Here is a 12,357-nt window from a genome sequence, read left to right on the forward strand (position 1 = left end):
AAGGGAATATGTGTTTTCTCCATTTAATTCTTGAAACCATCTGCATTCTCATAGTCTAGCCACAGACTGTATTAAATGCAAATCTAAATTTTCTTCCCAAAGTGAGAGGAGATAAAAAAATATTTACAACAAGAAGAAAGGAACAAAAACAAGTGCCTTTGCTATTGCTTCTGTATTATCAAACTGGCTCTTTTAGCACTAATCAGAATCAGTAACCTCTGTAATTAAATCCTTCAGTGTTGCCTTCTTCTTCATATGTGAACACAGTCCCCCCTCCCCCCCACCCTCCTTTTGTCTTCTTTTCTGCTGTTTTTGCTTCCTGGGTTAGGTAGCAACAGCATGCAAGGGTTTGCTCTTCTAGAAATTTGCATACTAATGACATCTCAAGCAATGCAAGACCAGGAGTGCATCCTAATGGGTTCAAAGATTGTTATTAAATACTCTGTAAATCCACGGTACAATACAAAGAGGTAATCCTCATTTACTGACCATTTGTTCAGCAAAGAATAACTTTATAATCCACTTATAACCATTTACAACCATCACAACAGTCACGTTGTTGCCATTACAGTTAGTATGTCTTGTCCTGTGCCTGAACTGCATCCCCCCCTCCTCCCCCCAGTCTCCAAACACACACATTGCAGAGTAGATAGACTGTAGGGGAAGAGACTGCAAACAAGGAAACTGTTGGCTCTTCTAAACACTGAAAGCAATGCATCCATGCCAGCAGTCTGGGACTGGGAGCCGTGGGTGCACTATGCAAACAGCTTGCGCTACACACTTGAAATCTCTTTCTCTCCAATCTCTCTATTTTGTGGCATGGCGAGGAGTGATTTCTGTAGGCTACATAAATAGCTTATAGTATTATTTTGACGTTCAAAACAGAGCACTCTACAGGATAAAGAAAAGTAGAGAGATGGGAGAGGAAGTTGTTTGCTCTTCTATGCATCAAAAGCAATGCAATCACATTGGTAACTGGGATGAGAGTTGCAGACACACAATGCAAACAGCTTAGAACAGGGGTGTCAAACTCACGTCATCACAGCAGCAGCATGTTACTTTCCCCCCCTTCGCTAAACCAGATGTGGCCATGGCCAGTGCATGATGCATCCGGCCTCTGGGCCGAGAACTTGACAGCCCTGGCTTAGAGTATTCTCTTGAACTCTCTTCCCCTCTCATTTCTCCACTCTACAGGGGTAGGGGAGAGATGAGAAAAATCAAGCAATTTCTGTAGACAATCTATTTTTTGCTTGACCTTTACAAAAGGTTTAGAATGGCAAGTAAAATACATGTTAATTTGTTTGCAAGGTTTAATGGCGTGTTCAATTTACCGTCTCTATTTGTTTCCCAATCAGGATTATCTTCTTCACTCTCTGGAGTCCTTTCTTTAGTAATTTTAATATCTTCCTTTCCCCTGTGCCTTCCTCTTGTAGACTCTTTCTACCGAAGAAAACATTAAAAAAATTACTTAGCATTTTTCAAAGCAGAACATGAAAACTATTTTAATGTTACTTTTATCTGTTGGGGTGTAAGTTCACAGCTGACTTCATAACTCAACTCTTAACTTTAAAAAACGGTATGGTGAAATGTTGAAATTGATAAAAGTTTTGATATATTTAATAATCTATATTAAGAAACCTACTCAGAGAAGAGTATAACTCCAGATCAAATGCTAAGCTGTGGTTTAGAATTCCAGAAGTTAAGCAGAAGCAAGCCTTTGGCTTTAAAGTCCTTGAATATCAATATGAAACTGAAAGCTAATACTGATTATGCTTTAGACAAAGCTCTTAGCTCATGGGTAATTTCAGAAAATTTCCTATACTGATAGTTGCTACTTCATTCCCTTCATAAAAGTTTAAAACCTGAATGTTGCAGGTAATCTAAATTCCCTATAATGTGTGAAGTAGAAGTTGTGGCAAACAGCATTTAACAAAGAAATCACTATTTGGAATCCAGTTTTTAAAGTGGCTTTAGGGCTGTTTTGTATTGTTTTGCTCCCATTGCACATTATAGGAAGCAACAATTAAGGGAAATACAAGATGGTAGCAATGGGGCAGCCTAGACATGCAAAAGACTTTTTTATCTCTTAAAATTAGATCAACCAAAGTTGGCCTGTATTTTACTGACAGTACATTCTGTTCACAAATCAAAAATTGGAATAATAATTGAATGCTACATTTTGTATCATGAATTTCTATATAATTTAAAATAAAAGTTTAAGGAAAAGGATAAACCAAGTGGGAAAGTATTCAAAACCCAAAAATTCATCATTGCATGTTCTTTTAAATTAAGAAATGGTTTAATACATTTCTAAAATAACTTTTGTTCTGACTGATTGATGTCAATGTTTAGCGACCACATGGATAGAGTTTTTCTAAGATGATCAATCCCCAACCTGGTTCTGCAAGTTGTCCAACAGTAGCTTTTGATTTACAGGCTTCTAACATTTAAATGTGTAAAATGTGCACAAAATATATATATTTTAAAGCAACTATATAATGCTCTTTCCCAATGTTGTTATCTTCTGTTGATGGTTCTAACAAGCTTCGCTAACATCTCTACAGTCGCATGAAAAGTAATCCCTGGTCAAATGATATATTTCACTGAATCTCTATGTGAAAAGAAGCTAACATCTCAATATGGTAAGGAAGTTTAACTTTGTAAACAACATGTCAGAAAAACTAATTCATATATATATGAAGTTATTTATAAATTCAATTATTAAAAAAGTGAGTATGGCGACAAGGTTTGGACACCCTTCTAGTTGATACAGTAACACTTAAAAAAAAATGTAGCTGTTAGTAAGACTCCAAAAGGTTAACTGATTATTTAGACCTACAATTAGCCAGATGAACGCAATTCCATAGATGAATAAATACTGAACCTTCTATCCTCTCTGATTGGGATTATTCTTCTGCCTATTTTCAACAACTATGGGCATATTTAAGCAGCTGTCTGAGCATTTGAAAACAAAGACAATTCACCCTTATCAAGTATAGGAGGGCTGTAACAATATATGAACATTTCTAGTTAGTAAGTTTAACAATATGTTTAAGAAATGGAAATTACATGAAACTGTTGACATTATGGCAAGATCTATAAAAATTCTGCTGGAAAACTGGTCAAATCTTTAAAACAGAACTCACAGATCTCTGCTATTGACATATTGAAAAGCTAAAAACAAAACACTGGAATACTTATCTACAGGTCCATAGTGCAACACTGTTTATACAGTACAATGATGAGCAAGAAATTATCAGAAAAAAGTACTCTGATCTCATCACAAAAATATTAAAGTAAGTCTTGATAAATCTAAAATGTGTGCTTTTGACTGAAAAACCAAAAAATTATCTGTTTGCCCACAACTAAAAAATATATTTGGAGAAAAAAACAACAACAAAGCATTAGGGGCGGGGGAGAACCCACTTTCTTAGCTATTATGCATAGATGTGCCTCTATTATGATTTGAGGTTATGCAGGAGCCAGAGACACAATGTACCATCCACATAGAAAGAAGAATGGCTCCAACCTTGTATCAACATAACCTAGAAGCTAATGCCTCACAGTTGGTGAAGAAATTGAAGCTGAAGATATTTCAGGAAGAGCAATAGCAATAGCAATAGACTTATATACCGCTTCATAGGCCTTTCAGGCCTCTCTAAGCGGTTTACAGAGAGTCAGCATATTGCCCCCAACAATCTGGGTCCTCATTTTACCCACCTCGGAAGGATGGAAGGCTGAGTCAACCCTGAGCCGGTGAGATTTGAACCGCTGACCTGCTGATCTAGCAGTAGCCTGCAGTGCTGCATTTAACCACTGCGCCACCTTGGCTCAAACATATCTTCCTACCCACCATGACATACAAGCCTGATCCGCAAGATGGGTGGCATACATGCATAAATACTGCCTTGCTTAACAACAGAAAATTCTGGTCCCAATACAGCATAAGTGTTCAAGAAAATGATAAATTATAAGAAATTATAATTAAACAAGAAACTTTAGGTAATGTCTTAGTGTGTAGTTAATTCCCTCATTGAACACATTATGGAAACTACCATTCTGTTACATCTGAAAGAACTTTAAATTAACAAGCTACACATATATTTAAATAATAGAATACAAGGTGTATCTCCTCAAATACAGATTCTTAATGACAATTTCCTCAGATGAATCAGTCGGTTTTCCTATCCAAAATAATAAGACTTCTACATTTGATTTAATTTAGAACTTTCTAACAAATAATAAATCTAACATTTCAACTTTCTACAATGATTTAAAAATATAAGCTGTTAGTTTATTATTTATTTAATTTATATGCTGCCCATGACTCTGCAAACTATAGAGGCATATATATGTATGAAAAATAATGAAACTCAAGCATAGACACTTGACCTGAGTAAAACGCATTTGAAAAGACTTAGAAATTGAAATGACCATAAGTATGAGCTCCACATGGGCAAATTAAAACTATTCAGTCATTCAACAACCTAGGTATTTACAGTGAAATTCTTTTCTTTGCATAACAACTCCTAACAACATACGTAGCCGTAAAGCTTGCCCAGTACATAGGTCATATAGATTGTAAAAAAAAAAGAAGTAAATTTTATACTTTTTTTTGCAGTGCCTGTTAAATGATTGTCATGGTCATTAAACAAAACCAATGGTTTACTATGGATACAGTTTTGTCAAAAGTTGTAGTTAGTTTTCAGTAAAATTGGTGTTAAACTGACTGTAGAAAGCTGCCAACTGCCATAAATGCAGCTGTGTGGCCAAGTGCCCAAAGTTTGGCCATATGACCATGAAGAAAGTCCGACCATCATTAACTTTGAATCCAGGTCATAGGTCCTGTACTTTAGGTTGGTTTAACTTTGACTGGTCGCTAAGGAACCAGTCATAATTCTATACAAAGAAAGAAGAGAGGGGTTGGATTGAAAAATACAAATGTAAAACAGAGGTGGGTTGCTCCCGGTTCGGCCCGAATCGGGCAAACTGGTAGTAGCGGCGGCGGGAGGCTCCGTCCACCAGCCCAGACACTTTTGCTCATGCACAGAAGTGTTGCACGAGTGCACCCAAACCAGTAGTAAAAAAAATTGGCAACCCACCACTGATCTAAAGCTTATTTCAGCACTCAAAAATGCAAGAGATGATGTTACTTAGTTTGGTAATGAAACATCTGCAAGAAAACTACCAAGTTCAGACAGCAGCAAGCACTCTACACTTCCCCAATTTGGCAGTTTTTTAGATACTGAATAGGAAATTTGGGGAGCTGCTCCCATAACACTGTGGTTTACTTATTATATTTGAATAACTGGTGGTAAAAATCAACACTAGGTAGGGGTGCATGAAAGCCTGACAGCACTACAAACAAAAGATTGTAAATTTGCAAATTCCTTCATGCCTTTGCAGCCCCACTGCTTCCTGAAAAACTGCTCTGGATAATTTTTGTGAAAAGTAGTACCAAGGGATACAGGAACTATGGGGAGTTGGTGAAAAATCACACCATCCGTTAGATCAGCAGCGATCCTCTTGATTCCCTCTATAAATGTAAGAAGTTCATCAAGGCACAAACCTGGATCCAACCTATTATGCCCAGTTATATTTTACAGGACACACCTCTCTGTTTCTTATACTATTGTAGAAATCCTGGAGAGATATGCATCCTACCCTAACAGGAGAAGGCTGTTCTTCTGTATTATGTTTCTGGGAGTCACTTTCAATGTCTTGCCGCTTATTCTTCATTCTTTCCCGAAGGTCCCCTGTAGGCCTTTCTGGTGACCTGTATAATGAAGACAGAAAAGACAGCTGCTTCTATAGAATTCATTATTTAAGAAAGTTTTAGGTTTTAAGTCCCGCAGTTCTGTAGTTCAGTTTCATTTCCCAACCTTTCTAATTTCTTGTTTATTTAACACAGTTCCTGTCATGTTAATCAGTCACAACTGATCTTGCCTAAGATGAAGGGAATTTGTGTGATTATTTTAATAAGGCTAAACTACTGTTAACAATGATAGAGAAAATGCAAACACACTGAAAAAAAAATCATTGGGCTTATTCTCAAAGACTATAATTCCTTTCCCCAAAGAAAAGAAAAAAGTTACACAAATAGACATGTTATGATATCCCACAATAGCTATTTAACCATATCGGATAAAACTGTGGACTGAACAAATACATATGAGTTATTGAATCTTAATGTGAACCTGTATTTCAATCCTTTAATCCTTTTAGTTGAATCTTTTTCAATAATTTTCCATTCAGAAAATTTTCCAATAAATATTAAAGATTTTCCTTTCTAACCAACGACCACACAAAATGCATAAACAAGGATTTAAACAAGAAATTAATTGGAGCCTGACAGACTTTTACTAAGATTTAGAGCTGGAGCTAATCGAAGGCTAACCTAACTTAATCATTAAACTAATCAAACTAACAAAGCCACTTGATTGATCATCTCCAACAGCATACAATTCCTGACCAGGCTTCACTTCTTTTTTGGCTAATCTCAAAAATAATCTGAATTGTTTACATTTATCATTAAAAAGTAATTCTGCATGTCTTTCTTACCTTGGGACAAATATCACCAAGGTAGAATGCTTGTTAAATTAAAGTCTATGGAAACAAAACTATCTGAACATTTAAAAATATTAACAATTAATAAATGTAAATTTAATTAATTTAAATGTAATTAAATAAATTTGTTCTGACACCTTCTAAAAAGCTTAAAGAATGAGAACCGATCTTAATTCTGAAGGAGAGTTGTCCACTGCTGAAAATGGTACATAAAATTTTCTCATATGCCCCCAATATGGGCCTTCTGTGTCTGTTAAAATTTTTTAACATCTGGATAAAGTCAAAATAGAATAGGCTCAAATATTGAAATTGCTTAAAAGTTGAGATTAACTTCCTGAATTAAGCCCAGAAAAATATTAGCAACTGGTGCCACATTTTTAAATATTACAGTGATATGGTCACCATTAATGGCAATTATTAAACTACAGGGAATTTGAAAACTGCAATAACCAAAACATGAAATAGCAGGAGGGATAAATATACTGAATGACAAATACATTCCCATTCATATGTCACTGGATTAATACTCTGTGCTGATTTATTTAAACATGGTATTTATTTTATTTTAGCCTGATATATTTGGGTCTGTCTAGTCTGTCAACTCTTGCATCTTAAAAATCTCAGCTTTGAATTTCTATTTCTTTGACAAGTTATAGTTGTGAAGAAGCTGACCAGATAGGACTCTTGTAACTCTGTGCTTATGTGGAGCTGCCTGGGAGAAGAAAGACACAGCAGTTAGTTAAGACAGCAACAACACAGCAAAGGATAATGAGAGGCAAAACAACAGTGGAGTAGTGTTCTGAATGCCACTGTTATCTGTCATAGGTAGCAAGCATGACACAGGTAGCAAGTATTACTCTCATTGCAGTAACTTTTCTTTCATGTGACAATATATGCGCGCTACCTGGACCTATCCTTGAAGAGTAGCTGGAAGTTACAACTGGTACAGAATGCACTGGCATGGATAGCCACTCGGGTGGTAGATGTGACACTGCTATTATATGAGCTGAACCAGCTGCCAGTTTGCTCCTGGATTCAATTCAATGTTTAGGTTAGCACCTTCAAAGCCCTTTATGGCATGGGCTCAGGCTATCTGGGGGATCACCTTACCCCAATGGAACCTGCCTCTCTTGTTCCAGCAGAAAGGGTGTTCTTCAAATTCCAGCGGCTAAAGAATTTCAGCTGATGAAGTCCAGAAGAAAAACCTTTTCTGGTAGGGCCCCACCCTCTGGAATATTCTCCCATTGAGATGAAGTTTGCCCCCACACTCCTGGCCTTCTACAAGAGTCTAAAAACTTGGTTCTGTTGCTTGGCCTGGGGGGCCAGCAAGGGTCTGCTATTTTGGGGGCAGCTGACCAAGTAGAGAAGATCCCCACTGCCAGGCCACCCATCATCTCAGTTTTTAAATTTTCTACTATATTTTTTCCCCTAATTTTAATTGTTTTGGGTACTTTTTATTACTTTATAAATTTCCCCAAGTCGCTGTATCAGTTAAATGGGTGGCATACAAATTTAATAAATAAATATATTCTATCACTAGTTCACAGCTTAGTTAAGAGGGAATCCTGATCACATATGGCTATTCCCTAATTTTTGAATTCGCCACATATCAACTTTCTGTACAACAGACTGCTCCATCTAAGAAAACAATGCAATTACAAGATTTTGGGCAGGCCAAAATCCTGGTAAATTATCTACTAGGAGCTCTTTTCTGCCAGCACAAAGATCCTGGCATTCATTTCTAACAATCAAAGGGGACCTGCCTTCAATTGCACACAATACTTTGGTATAAAGAGAAAATATGTAAGCTCTCTAAAGAAGGTATATATCAATTAGAATTAAGATACAGATTAGAAACAGATAGATTACAGATATGTTACTAATTTCAACAAGAATTTTTTCCCCACATATTTGAAATTACAGAATACTGTAAGCAATACAGAGAAGTAGTTTTACGTTTAAGCACCTAATATTTACAAATAATCAGTTGCATTGAAAAAGACATGACTTGGGAGGATGCCTACAGTAACTAATTACCTCAATAACCTCAAGCAATTACTATATTTCTTTTTCTATATCTTCAAATCTGAAGAAGACTGTCAAGTTCAAATCTGAGGGAATACTCGATGTCACTTCATTCTGTTAACTACTGAAAACTCAATATATATCCAGTTTGAAACATATACACACATATATAGCTTCACAACAAAGACAAACAGATGAAATTTGATCTATATCCCCAAATCACAAAGCATCTGCAACTCGCATGCATTTTTTCTATGCTTGAATAACTGAGCTAAACTAAACTGTAATAAAAATCAATATTCAAAAATATGGGTGTTTTCCACAGGTAGAAAGAGACTGCAACATACACCGTATCTATTTTGCCTGAAAGCAGATATTGGCAATCTAAAGACTTCAAATATTAAAAAATAACAGTTAGTCCCTGGGTTAAGAACATCTGTCTTAAGAACCACCACTACATACGAACAGGCTGTCTATAATTAAAAATGGTGGGTAGTGTTATCCTTCCTCAAGTCAACAAACTGCTGAAATGACATAATGCTTTCAGAAAGCTGTATGTTTTTAATATAAAGCCTGTTTTCAGCAGATCCTGAAAGCACTGCACGGTGTCAGCAGTTCGTTGGCTTGAGGAAGGGAGAATGCTGCCTACCATTCTTAGTAATAGGCAGTTCCAACTTGCATACAACTTCCAGTTAAAGAATTAGGAACAAAAATTGCTCTTTACCCAGGGACTGCCTATATAGAAATATTATCAAGGCACGTTCATTTTTATTTATCACTCAGTAGCACATCCTAGTTTGCTACCATTCTCATTTTGTTCCTGAGTGATATTCAAAGTATTTGCTTCTAGTTTTAAAAATATACCAGGAACTTTTTCCAACAAGAAAAAGTATCGTTAATTGCAGTTGCAATGGAAGCTAATGTGTAATTTACAAATTCTCCATATTGTTATAGGAAAGACAGTAGCCCCACCTTACCCTTCCATTCTAGGATGAATTATTAGGAAAATGCTAATTATTTTTTTGAATACGTGATATAAATGCTTATTATTTTGACATTCAGATTTAGCTCAACTTAAAACCCTGAGGTAAAGTAAGACAAATATTAAATTGTAGGGCTAGGACTTAAATGAAGCAAAAAAAATCTAAGATGATTAGAAGTTTAAAAATGGATGTAAATATTTACTATCTCCAGTTGTTTAAAGAAGATATAACTTTAGAAAAATTAAATAATGGTGCTATTTAATGCATTATTTAAGATAAAGATTATGTTTATAATTTAAAAGATATGACATTAATGTAGTTAGAAATATTAAAATGGATTCCCATGAATTTGCTAATTTTATTCTCTCAATAGTAAGTTAACAAGTAATTATCTTGTTAACAAGATAAGGAATTATCCTGTGGGAGAGAGCTGCTAAAGGGGAAAGTGAAATAATGTTGATAAGGACTGAAAATAACTGGAAACATTCAGTATTGAAGTAGGAAATCTGGGCTATTCTAAACACAAAACACTTCTCAAAAAAGATAGAACAGGTATTTTAAATTTAAAACATTTCAAATTTTTGCACAGAGCTAGTCAAGACAACTCCCCCATCCCCCTATTATTTTTCAGAATAATTGTTTCCCTATAACAGCCAAAAGAACACAAGTATTTTGATCAAGCTCATTGGGAAAGGAGACAGAAAAAGAAAAAAGGTTTTAATTTTCCTCTGCAGGTTCATTACACTTTTCACAGCCTGTCTAACAAGTATATTGGCAGAGTGTGCATAGCACCATCTCTGCCTCTTTGAATGAAAATAGATCTGCTTTTTATCCCAGCACTGGTAGCGTTTCAGGAACAGCCTTTGTCTCACTTTTCCTATCTATCCTGTTTTATTTATTTATTCCCAACTGAACTGAGTCTCCGTTTCCAACAGGAACAGCATAACAGAAAAACATTACCTGGAGTTATCTCCACACACTGGCCCCTCAAATGTTATATTTAAAACATAAATAAAAGGAAAGTGTATATCCTTAGGAAATTGAGATACAGATAAAAACAAAAATTAAATATAGATTTTTACTTAAGATTTAAGTTAGTTACATAGAGCTTAATGTGGCCCACACACAAAAATAAATCTATAATAATCCAATATTTTCATGAATACATTTATTTTATCTTGATACTAAACAAAACTTATTTATTCTATTTATATCTGGTCCAAATGCTATGGAATGTTTATAGACAAAAAAAACAACCAACCACATGTAACAGGCAAATCAATAAAAATGTTATAAACATTAAAAACCAGCAGTATTAATAGAAAAATATTAATAAACAATTAAGGGCTGCTGAAAAAGGTCTTAGCCAGGCATTCCTGAAAATAGAGAATCATTTTCCCATCTGCATGGAGTATTATTATCTTATAAGAAAGTGTATATATGCTGGTAGATATATAATTGTGTATGCATAGTGTTTGTTTCTGTCAGTACACACACATCTGTCTATATAATATATATTAATAATACAACATGTAATATACAGGATTATTTAATTAACAGTATTAACATTTGATTTTCCCAAACATTTTGGAGACATTATTTCCTTCCAGATTTTATTGGATTAAAATTTTTATCATCTCTGACTATTAACTTTATGGACAGAAGATAAAATTGTAGTCTCAATAATTGGAGGGCTATAAGATACCCATCTCTAACCTATTCTACATTCATTTTATATCCATAAATAACAGGATTATACAACTTTTCCTATGCTCCCAATCTATATTTGTAAACAAGAGAAAGAAAACAGGACAGAAATCACACTGGGAGGAGGCTGAAGCTGTTCACAAGTCTTCTGAAGATTTAATAACTATTTAACATTTGATGATTTAACGTTTATTTAAAGAGCTCAAGAGAGTTCCATGCTTGCCGGGGTGGGGGGTAGGGATCAGAAATCCATGGATTTCAAAGTCTTGCTGTTCTCCAATCTAGAAATTGTTCTTCTTCATGAAATGCATTAATTACCATATGGCAAAAAATAATATGTGTAGTCAGAAGACTTGTGGATCACCAGAACTGTGGATATTACAATGGGATTTATTTTAAATCATTTATTCCTCATAGTGTTGAATGATTTAATTTACTGATCTGAACTGCTTTACTTTAAAATCAATGATGATCAGTCATCAATCTAGGCTTTATAGCATAAATTCCCAAATATCACTGAGGATTCTTATTTCTACAATATCTATTTATACTCATGCAATAGAAACAGTTATTAGTACTGAATATTTTTATTAACTATTCCACGAGCAAATATAAAATCATAACATATCATTTGTGATTATACATTTATACATAATTAAAGGTTATACATGTTTTTGTTGCATTTTTGCACTTTTAAAAAGCACATTTTGTCTTTTTCTTTGACAATGTATGCCTTTTTGTCTTTATGCTTGTAGTCATTTTTAAAAGCAATAAAACTATAAGTAAAAAAATATACAGAATCAAGCTTGTTTCTTAAATGAATTTAAGTATGCAATCACAGTGATTTTCAGAAAAGACTGCGATAAATTGTGTACAATTTAAATGACAGATTATTCACCAACTTTAATGTCACATTCCTATTCTAATCATCTTCTGCTTCCTCCATCTTTTTCTGCTCCCATCCTGTCAAACACTTAACTGCTGGAGTGCCCTCCCTTTTTTCTTGATCTCCTTCTAAGGTGTTTCAGGTTTCCCCACCACTGAAGAACTATTCTAGTTAAACTAACTAGAGACT

At 34.8% G+C, this 12,357-nt stretch overlaps 1 protein-coding gene across 9 annotated transcripts in view; it reads right to left on the minus strand.

Moving 5' to 3' along the window:
- The window catches only part of ZC3H13 (zinc finger CCCH-type containing 13), a 42,407-nt gene that overhangs the window by 17,471 nt on the left and 12,579 nt on the right, over nt 1-12,357 (minus strand). For 3 of the 9 annotated variants that reach the window (XM_087716912.1, XM_087716911.1, XM_087716913.1), the window contains exons 4-5: nt 5,614-5,776; nt 1,332-1,440 (exon numbers count right to left, since the gene is read on the minus strand). In XM_087716912.1, the coding sequence (XP_087573038.1) occupies nt 1,332-1,440; nt 5,614-5,776 (272 nt within the window). Of the gene's footprint in view, nt 1-1,331; nt 1,441-5,613; nt 5,777-12,357 lie in introns of those variants that run through there. The other 6 variants (XM_087716915.1, XM_087716914.1, XM_014072660.2 and 3 more) reach the window with 3 other exon arrangements.

Source organism: Thamnophis sirtalis, unplaced genomic scaffold (assembly GCF_051295495.1).
Source record: "Thamnophis sirtalis isolate CommonGarterSnake01/CBP01778 unplaced genomic scaffold, rThaSir2_p1.2 scaffold_5, whole genome shotgun sequence".
Classification (NCBI taxonomy): Eukaryota; Metazoa; Chordata; class Lepidosauria; order Squamata; family Natricidae; genus Thamnophis; species Thamnophis sirtalis.